We start from the raw sequence: 21,862 nt of genomic DNA, 5'->3' as shown, positions 1-21,862 counted from the left end.
ATGAGTGTGGCTCAATTTTAATGCCCATCGACAGCCAGTCAGAGCCTTTTAGCGTTAACTCAGCTTGGGAGTATGAGTTGCGGCTGTTTTCGGTATGCCTCAAGTTCAGCAGGGGCAGGAGTCGATAGCAGTTTTGGCCAACTCTAACTCTTGCCAAATACGCATGCAGCCAAAAAGTGCATTGAACTGTTCGTTCGTTCGTTGCAATGGTATATAAAGCAGGAGTTGCCTTTGGCAATCAGGCAAACGCACTCACAGGACTCCCGCAAAATGTCGAACAAGAGCAACAGCAGTCGATGCAGCAGCAGCAACATCAAGAGCATTAGCAGCTCCTTTTATGCAACACGCCACGGTGGCCAGCAACGGCGGCAATTGATGTTGCAGCAGCTGTTGCTGCCACTGCTGCTGCTGGGCTGGTGTCGCTTCTGTTGCAGCAGCGCCAGCAAAGCCAGCGATATCCGGGACAATCGGGCACTCGCCTATCTCCAGGGCATGCACAAGCTGTGCGGCCATGCGCTGAACATTGCACTCGATGCGGTCTGCTATGACACCGGCTACAATACGCTGGGCAAGCGACGTGCCGCCGATGCCAACACGCTGACGGAGACGAGTCATCATCCCGGCTACCAGCTGAGCTCCATGCTGTCCAATCTCTATGGCACCGAAGTGCTGATCAAGTCGCGTCGCCTGCGGCGTCAGAATACTGGCATCCATGAGGAGTGCTGCTTGAAGGCCTGCTCCTACTATGAACTGAGAGCTTATTGCCGCCAGAAAGAATAATCACAATCGCCTCTACACTCATACTATACACTCAATGCTAAGAGAGAGACTCACTCGTATTCATATTCCAAATCGTATTCGTATTTGTATTCATATTCATATTCGTATGCGCACTCGTAAAAGTAATCATAATCGTAATCACTTATTTATGCAGCACAAAATTTAGCTAATGAATAAAAGTAAAACTGTGCAAAAACTTTTCTCGCAACAACAACAGCAACAAAAGCCAAAGCCAAACGTTAAAGCAAAAGTTACTAAGGGGTAGTACAAAAAGTTCCATCTCGTTCATAGCCCTTGAGCTGCTACAAAGGCAGCGGGTTCTCCATCCTCCTGTTGCTGCCGTGCAACAGCAGCAGCAACAACAACAGAAGCAACAGCAGCAGCAGCTAAATGACTAACTTCAGCTTTAGCTGGTTGTTAACCGCGCTCCTTGCGCTCCTTGCGCTCCTTTGGATGCCAGATGTTGCCAACGCCCGCATCGGTAAGTAAAGACAAGCCAAGCCAAGTCAAGCCAAGCATGCCACACCAACACTGCACCAAAACGCTGCACGACTCGCACATATCCTCTACACACACAAAGAGTAACATTTAGCTAAAGTGAAGCGCCTTTATATGACAGCGCCTAAAAGTATGCTACACTTTTTTTCTTGTTGAGTTGTTAATTAAGTCTGCGACTCGTGTTCGCTGCCTTTTGGGTCTTGTTGGGTGCAGGGTATAAGCGCTGAAACAACTCATTTGGTATTCATAAATGCAGGCTAGGGCTTAGCTCGAACACACGCCCGAACCTAACATTGTCCTTTTACACCCAAATTGTTTAATTGGCTGACAAAGACGCATACCAAGTCGACCGCCTACATTCACGCCCCCGTCCACTGTCCCTCCCACTCGCTGTCTATACCCGGCAGGCACGCATAATCGAGGACAACAATGTGGTGGGGCACCGAAAAATTTGCATAAGTCAACGAAAAGTGAGCGGCGCTGACATTGAACGAATTTAGCAAGGACTTCGCTTCGCTTACGCTACTCCAAAATGCACTCAACTTGTCGCCATCACCTCTAACACAAAGTGACACACCGCACACACAGTTTGGTAATCGAGAATAGTATATAAGCGTGCGGCTGGCAATGTTGCAGCATCAGTTCCATCGCACCATCATCGCACTCTTAACCCAATTCACACAGCAAACACACAAAGTACAATGTGCAAGACAATTTACTTCTCGTTGGCCTTCCTTTTGGCCCTCTGCGCTCTGGCCACCGTTGAGTCCATCGACATCCGTATGTGCAGCACCCAACTGAGCGATATGCTCGCCCGCCTCTGCGAGGGCACAGGCAAGAAGGGTTACAATCGCATGATTGAACGCAAACGCAGTGGCAATCGTAAGTACTCGAAAGCAGTCCATGAAAATATTCTTTACTACAACAGTCTCTGGTCTCTGGTGTAGCTCTTGTCGACTTTGATCCCCTCGATCCCATTCAGTACATCGAGCAGAAGGAGTCACCCAACTCGGCTGAGCTTCTCACATATCCCATGATCAACAATGGACGCCTGCACAACATCTTCCGGCCGGAGAACGCTCTCAGCTCGCTGACTGCCACACGACGACGCACTCGTGGCGACATCGTTGATGAGTGCTGTGCCCGGGCTTGTCGCACCTCCGAGTTGCTAGCTTATTGCGCCGCTTAGATCCAGTTTACCATTCTCTGATATATCCATTCGAACCCCCAGCACCGCGATCAAAGTACACTTTGCAACAGATTGAACCTTGAGGACCTGAAACGTAGCCTTGTTGCACTATGCAACATGCATTTAGCACTGTATTTATACTATTAGAAACGCTTGAAATAAAATTGAACTGCATAACTACCACATTGATTTTTTATTTGATAAACCTTTTCAGTTATTAGTTTTATACATAAAATTATCTTCTATTCTACTTAGTTTAACCAAACTCCAATTGATTATCGAACAATGTGTTTTTGGCGCCATCTAGCGTTCATGGCACACTCGGCAGAAAATTCAAATTTGGTTGCGCTGCTTTACTTATAATAAATATGACACAACTAATAATGAATTTAACTACTTTGACTGAAGAAACAATTTAAATTCAATATTTTGCCAATTTTTATTTTTTTTTTTTCATTATTGTTTTTCTTATTTCTAAAATTTATTAGAATTTTCTTACTTTATTGATCAAAAATGCCTTCGCCTTAAAATGTGGCCTACTTTTCAAGTCAAAAATAACATTTTGCTCACTTAACTCATGTACATTGACCCTCACTTTACATGGGTTGCGTTTCTAGAAGGGAAATAAGTTAAGCGGAACAAGGATCTACATAGCACAGAGCTACTGAAGTTCGTGTTAGAAGAGTTTTTGTGTACTACTTATTTTGAAAGAAAACACGCAAGTGTAAAAACAAATTTATGCAGTTGTTATAAATGCGCAACTATACTAACATTTATAATAATATATCATTTCGATGCATTATAAACGTATTTTTATGCAGTTAAGTATTGAGGCAGTTAAGTAGGGATGCAACTATGTAGGACTAATATTCAGTTTCATTCCATGAATAGACTCCATTTTTGTTTAGCTCTAAAAGAGCTTCAATTTATATGAAAAGCAAAACGTGTGTTAAGCAAAAGTGTCCATCTGAAGAGAAGATCCGTTTAATGGTCTTGTCCACTAAGGAAAGTTATGTTGTAAATAAAAAATGAAGAAGTCGCCAGGTTTCTTTTTACTGTGCTTGTCCGTTTACTTTCAATATGCTTAATAATTAAAAGCAGAATTCGCTGAGCTCCGCGTAAACATTTTATTCAAAGCGTAACCGCAAACATAAATGGATTCTGCATAAAGAAATGAAGCTGCGAAGCTGCATCAAAATGTACTTCGATTTCTATCCCTTCATATTCATACTGATGTGGTCATGGCAGTCAAACCACAACTGAGGTCTCACTGCATCAGCAGCTCTTCCGTGTTGTATCAGTTAGTGTTAGACGCAATGTCAGCTTAGAATCCTCTGATAACCTTTGCAGTATTCAGCATCGCAGCTATCGCGATGTGAGCATACTCATATTAGCTAACGACTCTTTCCTCTTTATTCTCAGTTGTACACCTAAATTGTCATAATGGTAATTGTTGAAAGTAAAACTAATTTTACACCTTTTCTTTGGTATCTAGCCGTTGTTGCACTATTATTATCGAACCTAATAGACCAAGTAAAAAAGCCACAGTTGAGTGTGCTCGACTGTGAGATACCCGCTACCGAAAAGCAAAACATTATCTTATTATTTTGAAAATATATTTAATTAGCATACCGCAAAAACACTAAAATATACCGAATGCTATATTTGGTATATTGATATAATAAAAATAAACCATACAGTACAAAATACACCTCAATACAGTCTAAACAGATACCATATTGACACCCTAAAGTCCCGATTGCAGTTCTATGCCATAATTCTAATTTGTTTGTGATTGCAACCAAATTTTCAGGAATCATAAATACTGTAGTTATTGCTATTAGTACCAAACAAGAAAGAAAGTTGCAGTTGAGTATGCTCGACTATGAGATACCCGCTACCCACTTTGAATTAAAGCAAAACTTTACGGTATTATTCTTAAAATATACTTAATAAGCATACCACAAAAATACTAAATCATACCGGAAGTTATATTTGGTATATTGATATATGTTAGTACTACATTCAAAATATTCTATAGAGTACAAAATATACTAGACTGACAGAAGTGGGCAGGGCAAACAATTTGAATCAAACTTAAGATGTGAGCAAAAACAACAAGTGCTCCTGAAAATTATGTATCTATCTCTTATAGACTCTGACATCTAGAGGTTCATAAGGACCGACGGACAGACAGACAGACATGTGCAGAAAAATTTTGCATTTAAGGTTTGTGTATTTTTGTTTTGACAAATCAATTGAATAATGGTAGTCAATCATTTGTTCTCTTTATAAATAAATTTCAAATAAAGATTAACCCTTTTTGAAGCTATAAAAACTTAAAACGATTTAAAATTAGTACTTGCATTTTAATTTATTTTTAATGGTAATTCATAACATAATTTGTATTTCCATTTTCAACATATTTTGCAATTGGCCGTTAATAACATTCACGAAGTTAGGTATAATCAAATACAATACTTATAAATTCGGTTATAATTCATTGCAAATGTCAAATAGTTAATCGAGTCCTTTTTGTACTTTGTTCATCAATTAAAGACAGTACTCCCTGAGCTGCGTTGTTGGACAGGAGTCAACGCAGCACTCGTCAACAATGCTAAATCGACGTCGTCGGGTGAACAAAAGTTGATTCCGAGCACTCTCGCCTAATATAGCATAAAGCAACGGCTGTTTTTCCAAGTCTATCAAGGCATTGTTGTTGTTTCTAGTATCTTCTACAAATAGTTTCATTTAGTGATGTGATCAGCATATAGTTATTCTACTTACCGGATCTCTTCAATCTGTAGTTAAAGCCATTTGTGCATATTCTTGCCATCATGTCGCTTAAACCGTCACCACAAACGTGAACGGATTCAACTCCACAGAAAGTAATGACGAGGCCAAAAGCCAGAAATAAAAAGTATTTGGAATTCCCGAAATGCATTTTGTTGTACTCTTCATCCAACAGATGCTTTTGGTAGTGGCAGACGAACCACAACTGTGCTTCTATTACAGCTGCGTCAGCTCTTTATATCAGGAGTCAATGCATCAGGCAGCTCCACGGCTCCTCTGAGCTCTGTCAACCGGTGTTAGACGCAATGTCAGTTATGCATCCATTGACATCAGTTTCAATATCCAGCAACACGATGCAGCACGCCAACGTGATATTGGCTTATTGACGCATATTAGCTGACGACTACATTAGCTTACCTTTCTTTTTATACCAGCTATCCAGTAGAAATGTTTTAGTACTATATGGAATATTTTGAATATAGTACTTATCAGTCTACCAAATATAGCCTTTGGTATATTTTAGTATATTTATGTATTACTACATTCAAAATATACCATTGAGTACTAAAATACATCATCATATATCAAATATAGCCTTTGGTATATATTTGAAATATTTTGAAAATAATTCTGCACAGTTTTGCTTTAATTGAAAATGAGTGGCAGGTATCGCACAGTCGAGCACACTCGACAAGTAGCTTTCTTAGTTGCTTTTCTTTTATTTTTCATCAGAATTAAGGCATTGATAAAATATTCTTCGAGTCGCAACACATCCTATTCCTCAGTGGCTTGATTAGCAACATCGTATTGGACACTCATCATAGGACTAATCCCAATTGTAATCCAATACGTATAAAAACTGCATCGTATTGGAGTCTAGATATAAGACCAAATAAATTCAAATCAAATTCTAATTAACATCGTATTGGATTATATTCATAAATCTTATTCCAATGAATATGCAATAGCTAAAAGATTTTATCTGTCAATCTGTTTTAACAGGATTTTCGGTAATCAGACAAACCTGATTAGGTACAAAAAGAGTTTAACTTTGAATAACTTGAAAAATGCTATAAATATAAAAATATTATGCTTTAGTAATCACAGAGTAAGAGGTTAACAAACAAAAAGCTTAATATCTGAGCAAACATCGCACTTTCCGCTCAATTAAGTAAATCACCAAAATTTCAAATTATGAAAATTTAATGCTAATTTATCTTTTTGTTGTTGCCATCTGTATGAAATGTTCTTGAACTAAATTGTGTGAATTGGCTTATGATATTTTTAGTAATTGTCAAAATAATTGCATAGAAGAAAGATCGATGAAATGTCATCTACTTGTCATGAGCTAGAACTATCAATCTTTCTTGTCAGCACTTGTAGAACTGGACGCAGATCAGACATCACATGATTACTTAAATGAAATGAAATTTTCATGTGTTTTAATATAGTTTTATACTACAACAGTAATTTAGTTCATAAACATTTCTTCAATTTGTATAGAAGACTATCATAAATTTGTGACTATATGAGAGGTGAAATTAAATATGTCGCAGGCAGAAGGGCGCAGTTTCGACCTTATAATGTATATATATTCCTGATCAGCGTCAACAGACGAGACCGATATAGTCAAGTCCGTCTGTCTGTCTGTCTGTCTGTCCATCCGTATGAACACCTTTATCTCAGAGACTATAAGAGATAAAGCTTTCTGACAGCACTTTTTATGTTTGCACGCAGATAAAGTTTGTTTCAAATTTATGTCACCCCCACTTCGGCCCCTGCAAATTGTCAAAAATCGAGCAGCAAGCTTAAATTTAAAGCTAGAGTCTCTAATTTTGCTACATACAATAACAACTACAGTATTTCTGATTCCTGAAAATACATTTGTATGGGAAAGAAGCCTACTTAGTAAGGACAATGTAGTACATTTTGTACTCTGTTGTATATTTTATATACCAAATATAACCCTTGGTATAATTTAGTATTTTTACGTTTATTTATTTGGTAAATTCAAAGAATAACACTGCACTGTTTTGCTTTTATTCGAAATCGGTAGCAAGTATCTTTCTTACTTCTTTCATACCACCACTAAAAATAGTTAGGATATTTTATTTATTTAAAATAGTTATTTTCGTAATTAGCTCTTAGCACATTTGGCTGTGTGACAATAGTAACATTAGCTAAATTGAGACCAATGAAAAATATTCTATATGAACTTTGGTCTGGAGGCAGTTCAACGGCAGTACATCTTGAGCTCTTGAGTTGTGCAGGGTTTATCGCAGCACTCTTCGACAATGTTAAATCGACGTCGTCGGGTCGAAAGCAGCTGATGACGAGCACTCTCGCCCAGCATGGCATAGAGCAGTGGTTGTCTTTGATAGTCGATGCTCGAGTAGGCTCCAAAGTTGTCTAAAGCATTAGCGTTATTCTCCGAATCGATGGCATTATAATCCGGCAGAATAGCGCCTGAAAAGAGAGTGTAGATTAGCTTATAGATGGGATCATTAAAGGTCGTCTTCTTACCTGTTCGCTTAAATCTGGTGTTGTAGCCATTCTCGCAGATGCGCATCAGCATATCGGCTAAGCCATCGCCGCAGATGACGATGGAGTCGGCTTGACAGACCGCAATTGTCAGGCTGCAGATCAGCAAGATGAATTTGGTATTTTCAAAATGCATTTTCATGTGTTGTTTAATCCAAAACGTAATCGTAACTGTGCTTCCACTTCGGCTGCTGCGGCTCTTTATATGATGATGGCCAGGCCATCATCAGCCATCGTGCAGCTTCACGGCTCCACCGAGCACTGTCAGCAAGTGTTAGGCGCAATGTCAGTTAAGCATCCAACAACACAGCGTGGCATGTGTGTTTGTGGCATGTGTGTATGTGTATAGGTATGTGGGTGGCATTTTACTCATATCAGCTGGCGTTATCTGCGCCTCACGTCTTTGTTTATATTTTGCTTTTCATTTTCACACCAGAATTACGCGTAGATCGCAATTGTTGAAAAACAAAAGCAACCTCATCCCCTCCTCAGCCTTTTCCCTTGCCCTATTTGCCCCCGTATCTAGCCTTGCCTTGGCTTTGTGTTGTTTACTCTGCCCCTGTGTTACACTCTTTCACTCTTGCCGCCGGCTCGCGAACTTGTCTAATGGAATTGGCACAGCTTGAAATAAGGCCAAATCATGCCAAAGGAATGCAAAGTGTAGCAGGATTATACATGTAATATGTGCAGCAGTTGAAACAAGATTTGCATACTTCCTGCATACTGATAACTTAAACAACCAAATCTATAACACATAATTCTAAATAAATTGTATTGACAGAATGCTTCAATAAGTGAGATATATAATTATTTTCTAAAATGTCAGACCTTATTACCAATTTCAGTTTTTAAGTATTTCTGCAGTAGTTCAGTTTCTTTTAAATAATTTATTGTCTCGAAATTTAATATTAATGAATAAACAAGAAAGCTAAACCATATTCCTACAAAATTCTCAGATATCTTGTCAAGGTATTTCTGAGAAAACGGTTTCTCTTTTCTTTAGAAAAGAGTGAATTAAAACAGGGACTGCAAATAATGACTAATTTTTATTTTTATCCTTTTGAAGTTCAAGAATTATAACATTCTTTTCCTTAATGGATACTTCATTGTCTCAATGGCTTTGAAATTTAAAATCATTAATTATCAAATCAAAATATAAAATCACGTAATAAACAATTTTTAAGAATATTGGAATCTGCTTTAAATTCGACCTGTAATTATACGAAATATTATATCTTCAAATATTATTCTCACTTTCATTCGTCATTAATCATCTCAAAAATTAGACAGTTTCTAAATCATCGATCAATCGTTTTTGGAGTAAAATATCTTCTAATATTAATCTCACTTTCTTTCAAAACTGATCAACTAAATATTACTACATAAAATATCTTCCAATATTCATCTCACATTCTTTTAAAATCAATCAAACAACTATTACTACATATAATAACAAATATTACGCAGATTTTAGAACCCTTTCTTCGTTTACTTCCACTTGTAGTAATGGGAAATTTAATATCTTCACAAATTTATCTTTCTTTCGATCTCACTTTCTTCAAAATTTATCATCTCAAAAATTAGACAGTTTCTGAAACATCGGGCAATCATTATTGGGGTAAAATTTCTTCCAATATTTATCTCACTTTCTTTCAAAACTAATCAACTAAATATTACTACATTAAACATTAATTAGCTTACAGATTTTAAAACAAGTTCTTCGTTTAGGCTCCACTTCTAGTTTTGGGGAATAAAGTATCTTCAAATATTTAATTTTCTTTCGAAAATCCTTCTTAAAAATGTTATATAGTATAGTAATATTTGAAGAAGAACTTGACTACATAATAACATCAAGTATTCTCCACTTTTTAGAACATTCGACAGTCGATGTTGGCCTCCCCACTAGTTGTTTTGGTTGAAAAACACAGCGTCATCTAATTAAAAATTCAATATTTTCATTATTGTTCCGAGAATGCAAGGGCAAAGCATTCGCATTGACGTGAAACCAACCCCATGGGGTAGGAGAGGGGGAGAGGAATCTTCCCTCGTTGAGGGGATTTTTCTTTCTTTTTTTTTTTGGACAAACGAAGTTAAACATTTTGTTTTGCTATTGTTATCGAGTAACTTTATTGCGTCCATAAAATATTACAATAAGACATTGGGAATTATTAATATTAAATGTAAATGTTTTTGGGGGAGCTTTTTCCGTTAAGTGTAAGTAAATGTAAATGAATTTGCAAAACGCAAGTTCCTTTTGGTGTTCCTTTTATTTTTCTCGGGACTTCTCGCAGTGGGTAGATCTCAAAGGTGGGAGGTGGGGCTCCTTAGGCACAGTATAACCGAAGAGTATCGTAGGTGCATCCATTCTCGCAGCAATCGTCGATAATGCGTCCCTCGCGCCTTGGACGATGCAGCTTCCGTTCGCTGCCTTCGTCTATGGCAGCGACAGGAGCTTCATCATCCTTTTCATCATTATCCGGTTGATCCAATTGCAGTTGCAAGGCCAAGAGACGCCACTTGCGGAGCAGCGCCTTCTCGGGACTTTGTTGTCTGTCCGCTACAAGGAACGAAATGGAGATTGTCACTTAAAAGAGTTTCGAGTTTAAGAGATGTGAAGTGTGCTTTCATACTGTCGCGTGGGATCCTAAGGGGGAATCCAGAAGAACAAATCACGTCAAGGGCGTTATTGAGTGCATCGCCGCAAAGTTTCCTGGCATCCACCTGCTGCATCAGCTGCGACATGCCGAACATTAGCAGCAGGGAGAGTCCAAATCGCAAGCTCATTTTGCCGTCATGCAAGTACTCCGCGTCTAAGCTGAACAACTCGTTGTGCACAGACTAACCGGACTTATACTTATCCTCTCTCGCTCGACTCTAACGACTCACGAATATTGATTTATATTCAACTACTGTTCAAAGCGCATGCCAACGCCAACTGATTTTGCAACTCGCATTTCGATCAACTCAACACCTCGCAGTGACCTCTTGACTTCGCACTCAGGTAGTCGAAGAGCAGAAACATAGTTCATAGTTCAGGTCAGTCAACCAATCCGATGGCCGCAAAATGTTTGTCAGGGTTTTTACAACACAGCCAGCCGGCATGCAAATGCTCCTCGGATCGTGGTCTTTCCCATCCCGGAATTGCCCAGCACTAATCCTCAGTACCTAAAATCTTCCACTTTATCGATTTCTGCTTCTCTTTAAATTCATATTCTCTCTCTCTCTCTCTCTTTGCAGGCTATTTCTGGCACATCAGCGACCTGCATCTGGACACTTTGTACTCCACGCAGGGCGACGTCTACAGAAGCTGCTGGCAGCTGTCGCGTCCCGGCGCTTCAACAGCTCCACAGTCCATGGAGTCGCCGGGTCCCTTTGGCAACTACAACTGCGATAGTCCTTGGAGCCTCGTGGAATCGGCAGTCAAAACCATGAAAGCCAAACAGGGCGACAACGTGGAGTTTGTTCTCTGGACAGGCGATGCTCTATCTCACTCCGCTCAGCCATTGTCCGAACAAAAGCAACACGAAATTCTGCGCAACATCACCGAGCTTCTAGGACGCAGCTTCTCGGCTCCTTTCATCTTCCCGGTGCTGGGCCACGAGGATGGCAGCAGCAGCAACAGCCAGCAAAAGTACAAGCAGATGGGTGAACTCTGGCGCCATTGGCTGCCCACCGAAGCACTCAACACCTTCGAGCAAGGCGGATATTACTCCATCGAGCAGACAAAGAGTCGCCTGCGCATCGTCGCTTTGAACACCAACTTTATGCGGTTCGATCACGAGCCAGAGCCAAGGATGTCGCACAGTCTGCGATGGCCTAACGAATACTATGGCGAACCCAAGGCTTCGAGCAGCACCATGTCTGCTCAGGATCAGCTGCTGGCTGAGCAGCAGTGGCTCTGGCTGGACGAGGTGCTCAGCAAGGCGAAGCAGAAGCAGGAGACGGTGAGTAGTACACAGAAAGAAAAAACGAGCTAAGATCAAGAATAAAATAAATCAAGATTGTATGTTATCAAAATGATACCAAGAAGATTAAGTCTTAAATCAAGATCAAAATTCTACAAAAAAATCTATATTGCTCAATTGTGTTTATAACCTTTCACAAACGAAAAAATCTCAATTGAAACAAGAAGATTTATTCTAAAATCAATATTTAAATTCTACAAAAAATTTAGATTGTCCAATCTTGAAACTCAAGATAACAAGTAAGAAAGTTACAGTCGAGTGTGCTCAAAATATACCGAAAACAGTAAAAATACTAAAAATATACCGAATGGTATATGTTTATGTTTATGTTTGGTATATCGATACAGCACACCATTCAAAAAATACCATAGACGGCACAATGTACCAGATTGTCGGCCAAAGCAACTCAGACCCCTAGTAAGTAGGCGTATTTGCCCATACAAAAGTATTTCTTTAGCAACTTCCACAATTTTTATCTGATCGCAACCATATTTTCAGGAATCACAACTACTATAGTAATTATAGTATATACCAAAATTCGCAACTCTAGCTTTAAATTTACGCTTGTTATTATTATTTTTTTGATTTGCGGGAGTGGAAGTGGGCATGGCAAAAATTTGAAACAAACTTGATCTGCGTGCAAACATAACAAATGCTGTCGAAAAAAAATATAGCTCTATCTCTCGTAGTCTCTGAGATCTAGGTGTTCATACGGACAGACGGACAGACGGACATGGCTATATCGTCTCGGCTGTTGACGCTGATCAAGAATATATAAACTTTATAGGGTCGGAGATGCCTCCTTCGACCTGTTACATACATTTCCTGCCGGCACAAAGTTATAATACCCTTCTACCCTATGGGTAGCGGGTATAAAAATCTTAAAATTGAACCACGAAGACAAAATCTCCAATCAAGATTTACTATCTACTTCTCAATCTAGATTTTTTTTCTCTTTGTATACAGAAAGCAAAGAAATCTAATTATCACAAACTTTTTTACTAAAGCGCTAACTGCAAAACGCATTCAGTTTAAAACGAGTATAAATAATATTAATATATTTAAATATATAACTATGAGAATATATAAATTCCAAAATTACTATGAATATATATAAACAGCAAAATAGTTGAAATAAAATGTTATCCACATTTCATATATTTAAATAACATTAGTTTAATGGAATGTCAGAATGTCTGCATTTCATTTGATATTATTTTGCAAATATTTGTTGCTTAATGGAAAGCAAATCTAAATCTAACGCACGAACGCTTTGGCGCTCCACATTTTGTTTGGCAAAGCAAATGCTATTTAGCTAATTTATAGGCATTTTAAAATGCCAACAAATATAACAAATGCTGCTATAAATCAAAATAATGAATAATAAATAATACATTAATTGTGAAAAATATATTTTAGTGATAATGTGAAATTTTATAGTTTTGTGAAGGTGAAAATAAATATAAGTTGAATTCAGAATGGTTAAAAATTAATGATAAAATATGTTGTAAATGATCCTTTTTCCTGCTGTATAAACCTAGTTCCGCTGTTAGCGGAAATTTATTATTACTTTATTCTTAGTACTTCCATAGAATGGAAACATATTGATTATTATGTATAAAGTTATCTTTGCTGTCTGTCCACTGAATGAAAATATATTACTGGACTCATTTACTGACAGATTATCAACGCACAACTTAAAAGGTATTAGTTGGCCTGAAGGATACAAAACGTAGACTATAAAATTCGATCGTAAAATAGAGTCTTGAGTTTTCCTACATTCCCCTCTTCAACCATCTTTAAGAGTAGAATAAATTTAGAATTTTTGAAATAGAAAATGCTTTTGAAATTTATCAAAAAGAAAAGCTTTTAATCGTCGTGTTTTGGATAACTATATTAGAAGCTGGAGGCGATTCCTCAATAGTTGAAGGACTAATGATTTCGATAGAGGGTTGTGAATATTGAATTTCTTTAACCATCCCAAACTCTGCCGAGATGTCGTTATAAGGAACTTCAAAGACTAACGAGGGATGAGCAGACTAAATGATATATGTAAGTTAACCTGCAGGTGGGACAGAAAAAAAGGGAACATCGGAAAGAGCTGAAAGTTCATTCGAAACAATTTGGCTTCTTCGCTTCGATGACTTGGTCAATGTAAGAAGATAATATTGAATGAAGTACTATAAGAAGAAAATAATAAAGAATGAAGTATAATATAGAAGATAGCTCTGTAAATTTCTAAAGCGAAATGGCTACATCCATACACAAATTCTATCATTCCATTTCTCTCCTAACTGCATTAAATTTTTTTTAAATTTCAAATACTTTTCCTCACTCTCTTTTCCCTTTCACCCACCAGGTCTACATTGTGGGTCACATGCCGCCGGGCGTGGACGAGCGTCAGCTGGGACCTCAGCACAGTGGTCAGCTGATCTTCACGGAGCGCAATAACAAACGCTACTTGGACACGGTTAGGAAGTACGCCTCAGTGATACAGGGACAATTCTTTGGCCATCTGCACTCGGACACCTTTCGACTCATCTACGATGAGCAAGGTAAGCAAAAGCAATCTTCTCTCTACCGAATTTCCTGCATCTGTTTCGCTTGCAGGCACGCCCATCTCCTGGCTGATGATAGCGCCTTCGGTGGTCCCTCGAAAGGAGGGCATTGGAGGCTCCAACAATCCAGCGCTGCGTCTCTACAAATTCGACACGGGCAGCGGCCAAGTGCTGGACTACACGCAGTACTGGCTGGATTTGCCTCTAGCGAATCGAGCTCACGAACCTCTCTGGCAGCCGGAATACAATCTGACGCACTATTATGGACTGGCCGACATCTCGGCCATAGCGATGCACAACTTTGCCGAGCGATTCACCGGCAAAGATGCCTCATGGTTTACAAGGTACACTGAGAGAAAAGTCATGAACTTTCATTATTAAATTGAAAATCAAGAATTTGGAATGTAAAAACCTAACGATGCTGAAAATTTTAATTCAAATCTGAAACTCTACAGTTAAGAACTTTTTTATAACTATTGATTTGAGAAATTTCAAATAATTTAGAGCGCTTTTTAGAATTCATTTAAACACATTATTTATTTATTTGTTTACGTGACTAATTATTATACAAAAATAATATAATAACTAAAAGAAGCGAGTGCTAGCTACTAAAGCCATCGACTCAACTCTTTTAAGAACAGTTAAGAATTATTGTGCTTCATTTATGCCTATAAAAAAGTTCTGAAATAAAAGTCTTTTTTATAAACTTTGCTTTATTTTAGAGAACGATATCTAATTTAATATTATTTGTAATTGTTACCCAGTTTTATTTTTTAATACTACTTTTAAGTTTTAAAAGTATTTTATTCCGGAAACCAACTAAGCTTTGAACCCAGGACCTCCGCAGCTTGCATAATAATACACTTCATGTTCAATCACAAAGCTATCAATGTCAGCCCTAGATTTAAGATCGAAAGTTTCCGAATTTGCCGAATATCATTTATTCATATTTTTTTCTTTATAGTTTGTAAAGTAATTTAAGTTAATTGAAGAATAAATCGTACTTATTTCAATTAAAATAAGGCTAGAATGAAAAAGTTTTATTTTTTAAACACATAATTCTCGATTTAGGAAATTTGGTCTCATTTTGAACATTATGAAAGAAAGTTAAATATTTTAGGAATAAGAAAATGTTAAAATCAATCGTGCTATGAAAATTCTTCAATTTTTGAGTCTTGTAAAAATAATTGTACTGTTTGTTTTCTTTGTGTAATAATTCCCGTTCCTAGTTCAAACACATTTAACTTATACATATGTTTCCTTTGCTTCTCTTTAACAGATATCAACGTGCCAATGCCGTGAGATTTCAGTCGAATGCCGCCTGTCAGGGTCTCTGCATGCTCAATCATTATTGCGCCATCACGCGCCTGGACTACGACGAGTTCCGGCTGTGTCTTGAGTCCGAGCAATTGCCACTGCAAGGACATGCCGCTGGCACCTTAATGCTCAGCAGCAGCTGTGCTCTGGCCTCGTTGCTGCTGCTGTTGGCGTTTAGCTTCCTCAGCTGCTGCTGCAGAGAACAGACGTCGACGTCGACGTCAAGAGCAAACCTGGTCATGTCCAGCAGCCATTTAGCGAATTTATAAGGCGTCTCTCTCTCTCGAAGGTAGACTGACGGAGACGCTTTGAAGCCCCATCTCAAGCTACTTGCAGGCGCACTCTTCCTAATAACTAGCTAAAATAAATCAAATTAAATATCGAAAATCAAAAATCAAAAAGCAAACCACAAAATACAGGCATAAATAATACAACAAGAATGAAAAACGAAAATAAATCGCGCTATTTTAATCTCAAATGCTGTACGTGTATGTGTCTGTGTATCCTCTGTCTGTGTTGCTAAGCGAATGTGTGTGCGAGTGTGTGTTGATGTGTGTATCTGTGTGTGTATGCAAGTGTGTGTGTGCGCCTGCCTGCGAGCCATATCATATGTGTGTGTGATAAACTTTGTCTATTATTACAATTATTATTACACTTACGAGTATTACGATGATTATTATTATTATTATTATGATTATTATTACGATTATAAATGTATATGAATATGAAAATAAACGAGAAATTTTTAATGTTACTGCTGCCTGCCTGCCTGCGACTTTTCGATAAATATTTATGCAACAAATTGCGGGGCATTAATAAATGTGTTAATTTGCGCCAAACAAGTCCGATCCATCCACAGCGATGGCCGTTAAGTGTGCACAAACTGTGCCTCGCATTTTCCATGCCTTGTTATACTTGTTACCCATAAGATAGAAGGGTCTTATAACATTGTGACTGCAGGAAGCGAATGTAGTACAATATCGATATACTGAATGAAGTCTTTGGTATATTTAGTATTTGTTCAATTTATTACTATGGTATATTTTTATACGACCCCAAAGTGTGTATATATTCTAGATCAGCAAATGTATTACTATATCGATATACCAAATATAGCCTTCGGTATATTTATGTGGTAGATTTCTAGAATATGTTTTTAGACAATCCCATAATGTATATATATTCTTGATCGGCGACTATAGTACTATATCGATATACCAAATATATACCTTCGGTATATTTGATTACATTTTCAGTATATTAATATGGAATATTTTTAGAATGTGGTTTAATACTAATGGTAAATGTAGGACTATATCGATATACCACACTTAGTTTTCAGTATATTTTAGTATTTTCTCGGTATATGAATGGTAGATGTAGTACTATATCGATATACCATATATAGCATACAGTATATTTTGGTATTTTAATATGGTAATTCTTTAAAATCCCTTTTTATACAAATGGTGAGTGTAGTGGTATATCGATATATAAAATATATCTTTTAGTATATTTTAGTATTTTTGCGGTATATTAATATGGTATATTTTGAAAAAATGGATTTAATTGAATGGTGAATGTCATACTATATCGATGTACCAAATATAACATTCGGTATATTTCAGTATTTTTTCGGTATATGAATATGGTATATTTTTAAATTGTGGTTTTATACGAATGGTGAATGTAGTACTATATCGCTATACCGTATATAGCTTTCAGCATATTAGTAGTATATTTGTGGTATATAAATATGGTATATTTTCAGAATATGGGTTTATACAAATTGGCTAGCGGGTATTTGACAGTCGAGCGCACTCAATTCTAGCTTTCTTACTTGGTTTTTTTATGGCCAAGTCCATTAAACTGCAAACGCGTCGCAGCGTCCATATTAAAACTGTCTCTCTGGCAAGTGGCAAGTGGCAAGTGGCAAGTGTGGCAAAGACAATTCAAAGGCGACAAAGCTTAGACTAAAGAGAGAGAGAGGCTCTTATACTGCTGCTGCTGCTGCTGACAAACACGTCATGAGTAATGCATGAGTTGGCACCCAAAATGGAAAACCCCAAAAGCTTGTTGCATGCCACAAATTCCACCCAAACCAGCCACTGCGGCTGTTGCTGCCACTGCTGCTGCATGCGTGACACTCGCTACGTGCTGTCCAACTAAATTATTGGTGAAATCTACGCTCTAGCATTTGATATTTTGGCAGAAAATTGCTCAGCCTGCTTTTACAGTCCCCCCGAAACTCATTCCAACGGCGGCGGCGGTGGCGGCACATGCTGTTGGTTTATTGTGGCATGCTCTGTGGCATTGCATACTTTAGAGAACTAGTGAAAGAGGGAGGAGGCGGAACATACCAGGTTATCAGGTCTATCAAAGTTGCAGTCAACTGGGGAAGTGTGTGCAGCTGACACTGCAACGCCCGCAGTCATTAAAGTTTATTAAGAAAATGTCGAGGAGAACAGAACGGAACTCGACGTAGTCAATCCGAGAGAACATTGGAAAATGGTAAAATGCGAAAATGGAAAATTAGAAAATTGCTGGCAAACAGACGACCAAACTGAACCGAACTGAACCCTCTTGACAATTCATAGCAGGAGCAAAAGCAGCGACAAAACTGTTTTGCTTCGGTTTCTTGGGTTTTTGCGGCTTCTACAATTTGGCAAAACTTTCACACAAGCTGAGATTGCACTGGAATCGAAGTAGAATGCAATGCATATTTATCTACAGACATATATGTATATGTATATGTATATAGTATATGTTAATACCATATTCTTTGGCCTGGCATTCAACCAGTTGCCAAACATCTTGGAGAGAGGAGAGGCGAGAGAGCGAGAAAGCAAACTTTGCACATGCTTCTACATAAGCATAAATAAATAGACTAAGTAAATATAACTATGCACACACACACACGCACTCTGATTATGAGTGTGTGAATGTGAATATGAGTGTGAGTATGAGTGTATGCTTTGAGTATATCCATGCGTTAAGTGTGTTTGTATTTTCGCTAGATTTTTCTCAGCTTCCACACTTTGGCATGCATATTATAAACACTCACCTGTTTGGCTGCCAGCAGGTAGCAGTGCCCCCTGTACCTCTTTCCCCTATATCTCTCTCCCCTTTCGATGCCTCCATTTAGCAGCTGGCAGCTGCTCTGCTATGCTCTGCTCTGCTTTGCATGCTCATAGAAGGCCACGTTCATTTTGCAATGGCTCTGGGATTGGGATTGCCAAAAAGGGGAGAAGGGAAGAAGTAATCGGGGTGCAAAAAAGCAACACAAAAAAAGGCATATAAATATATGTACATTATGGCAAAATATATTCGGTGCTGTTGTTGCTGTTGCACCTGCCCCAACCACAGCCAACAACCACAGCAGCAACAGCAGCAGCAGAGCCTGATGCTCTCTGCCACACATGAGCAAAACAATTTCAATTCTAATGTGCCATTAATCATTCACAAACATTAAACATATATGTGTTTATATACATACATATATATATTCCCCTATATATATTTGTTATTGCTAAATGTTCATATGTTTTTCTTGCGCATTTCTGGCTTTCTAGCGTGAAATACTAAAATGAACATTTCAAGCAGCTTAGTTGGCTGTCAGTTGCTCTCTGCATTCGCCTGTATTTTTTTTTCCAACACTTGGATTGATCACCTGACAAGCTCTGCCTGCTGCCTTCCTCTGACTGCCTCTGGCATGCGATTGAATGCCAGAGAGAGAGAGAGAGAGAGAGAGAGCGAGAGAGAGAGAGAGAAGAAGCAATGGCAACCATTTCAATGGCCATTGGCCATTTCGAATGCACTAATTGATGCGCTCGACCGCACTGCACTCGCTCGCTAATTTGATTGTGTGAAATGCGCTTTATTAACCCATAAAAACATCACTACAATAAATACAACCACAACTACAACAACAACAACAATGTACAAGTTGTTTTGCTTAACAATTTCCAAAAATATAAAACACATAAAACTAAAATATACAAGGCTGCCCTGCAGCAGCAGCCAACGAGCGAACGAAAGAAGACAAAGCATTTGGTTTCCTTGTTCGATGACCACAACGAATGCACAAATACCCTTAAAAGAGTTATCACCACGATTGTCTAGTTAACTTGACAAATGTCGTGCCATCAACTTGTTGTGTCTGGCTATCAATTTAATGAAGCTGAAGTGAATGGGCAACAGCTGCTGAGCATGCTCGACTTTGTTTTATGCGGTAGAACGATTGAAAAGAAGAGTTTTTCATTAATAGGTCTAGTCGTATCATACTGCTAGATAGTTCTTCAATAAAGCAGACTGTTTTTTAATATAAATTCTTAAGAAATTTCTATACTAAATCACTCTGTTTGATACCAGCTAAAATCACTTTGCTTTATTGCAGAATTTGTTTACTTATAACGTGTTTCAAGCATACAAGATTATTTAAGTTTATTCTGAATTTCATTATTACAAATCAATCTGTTTAATTTAAAATAAGAACACTCTTTTATTTCATAAAATTTGTTTACCCACAATTAAAAAAGCATTTTAAGTATACAAGATATCTTTCTAATTACAGCTTCCTTTACTTTTCAGCTTCCTTTACTTTTCAATTAAAATTAATAAATTTATTATTATTAATCTAGAATTTATTTACTTATAACAACGAATTTGATAAAAATACAAGACTAACACATTTTTGCTAAGCTCTTAGCATTTCTTTTTTTATTATACTTTTTATTTGTATAACATAGTTTGTGTCTCCGTTAAATTCCGATTAAAATCAATATTATAATTCCTTGAACATTCTTCATGAAAATGACATTAAACATACAGGACTAAAAATTCTATTGAAATTTCTTTTTCTTTTTCTATTTAGTTTTGTATTTTATTTTATTTTATTTCATTTCTTAAATTTTATTGCATTTCATAATTTTTCATTTCCTTTTCTTTCATTTCAATTCATTTAACTATTTTAATTTAAAATCATATTATTTCATTACGTTACATTTAATTTAGTTTCATTTATTTTTATTTCATTTCATAACATTTTATATCATTACATTTCATTTCACTTTCTTTTTTATTTTATTAATTTTTAATTCAATGCATTTTATTTAATTTCTTTGATTTTTGTTTTATTTTATTTCATTTAATTTCATTTCAATTCATTTAATTGCATTTCATAATATTTTATTCCAATTCATTAAATATAATTTTATTTTTTATGTTATTTAATTTCATTTGATTTTATTCCCTTACTAAATAACTCGTAATTTAATTTCAATTCATTTAATTTCATTCTATTTCGTTATATTTCACATAATTTCATTTGATTTTATTTAAATTTTATTTACTTTATTTTATTGTATTTCATTTTATTCCCTTACTAAATAACTCGCAATTTAATTTAAATGAAATTCAAATGCGCAATTAACTCAACTACTCTAATTCTTAGAAATTATTAAACTGCTAACTGAAAAACTAATAACAATTGAGAGGCAGGCAAAAAGCCCGCAGCGTCATTCAAATCAAATTTAAGCCTATTGTGTTATTGTTTAAAAGCGAGCTCAACTATGAATTGCCCCTTGGCCAATTCAAGTTAAATTCAAGTTGCTATTAAATGGAATATCAAAATGCGTGACGCAGTGTTTAAAGCCTGTCGATTGTGTAGTGTATGGAAATGAGCTTTAAAATGGCTTTCCAAAAGGCCAAAAATAAATATTGAATATTCGAAAAAGAGCGAATATGTGAATCGGTGAATACTTGTGAATACAAAAAAATACAAAATAAACATGCTTATAAATGAGCATGGAAGAGGTACATAAGTATCTCTATCTATCCATCTATCTATCTAATATCTTTGTGTATAGCTGCTTTATTTTGTTCTTAATTAGCTGAGTGCAGAAACTAGTGTGAGTGTGTGTGTGAGTGTGTGAATGGGGTGTATGATGAGTGTTGTTGTGAATGTTGAATATTTATTGCTTTGTGCAGCCTCTTTACTTGGAGGTTGTATCAAAATACGTGATTAGCCAAGCCGACAGACTAATTTATAAGCACATGTGTGAGTGTTTGAGTGTCTTCTGTGTTTGTATTCGTGTGTGTGTGTGGGCGATATTCCTTAGGTATAACGGTAGTATTGTATTGGTTGTAGTTCTTTTGCTTTCTGTGTGTCATCCATTTTCCATTTTCCATGAAACAAAAAGGCAAAAGCCGCAGGCAAAAGC

General features: G+C 37.2%; 4 protein-coding genes across 4 annotated transcripts; 3 read left to right on the top strand and 1 right to left on the bottom strand.

Moving 5' to 3' along the window:
• Nucleotides 1-253: 253 nt before the first annotated feature.
• Nucleotides 254-940, top strand: LOC117569215 (probable insulin-like peptide 1). The gene has a single exon (XM_034250289.2). It carries the CDS (start codon nt 271-273, stop codon nt 778-780), a length of 510 nt encoding a protein of 169 aa, XP_034106180.1. The 5' UTR covers nt 254-270; the 3' UTR covers nt 781-940.
• Nucleotides 941-1,218: 278 nt separating this feature from the next.
• LOC117569213 (acid sphingomyelinase-like phosphodiesterase 3b) lies at nt 1,219-16,375 on the top strand. The gene is made up of 5 exons (XM_034250288.2): nt 1,219-1,261; nt 11,039-11,745; nt 14,126-14,321; nt 14,377-14,668; nt 15,604-16,375. Exons 1-5 carry the CDS (start codon nt 1,234-1,236, stop codon nt 15,908-15,910), a joined length of 1,530 nt encoding a protein of 509 aa, XP_034106179.2. The 5' UTR covers nt 1,219-1,233; the 3' UTR covers nt 15,911-16,375.
• LOC117569216 (probable insulin-like peptide 3) lies at nt 1,907-2,636 on the top strand. The gene is made up of 2 exons (XM_034250290.2): nt 1,907-2,160; nt 2,226-2,636. Exons 1-2 carry the CDS (start codon nt 1,980-1,982, stop codon nt 2,465-2,467), a joined length of 423 nt encoding a protein of 140 aa, XP_034106181.1. The 5' UTR covers nt 1,907-1,979; the 3' UTR covers nt 2,468-2,636.
• Nucleotides 7,487-8,025, bottom strand: LOC117569217 (bombyxin A-2 homolog). The gene is made up of 2 exons (XM_034250291.2): nt 7,784-8,025; nt 7,487-7,726 (listed from the first exon to the last, which is right to left on the bottom strand). Exons 1-2 carry the CDS (start codon nt 7,941-7,943, stop codon nt 7,494-7,496), a joined length of 393 nt encoding a protein of 130 aa, XP_034106182.1. The 5' UTR covers nt 7,944-8,025; the 3' UTR covers nt 7,487-7,493.
• Nucleotides 16,376-21,862: the final 5,487 nt, after the last annotated feature.

Source organism: Drosophila albomicans, chromosome 3 (assembly GCF_009650485.2).
Source record: "Drosophila albomicans strain 15112-1751.03 chromosome 3, ASM965048v2, whole genome shotgun sequence".
Taxonomy (NCBI): domain Eukaryota; kingdom Metazoa; phylum Arthropoda; class Insecta; order Diptera; family Drosophilidae; genus Drosophila; species Drosophila albomicans.
This window is presented reverse-complemented; position numbering and strand designations above follow the sequence as displayed.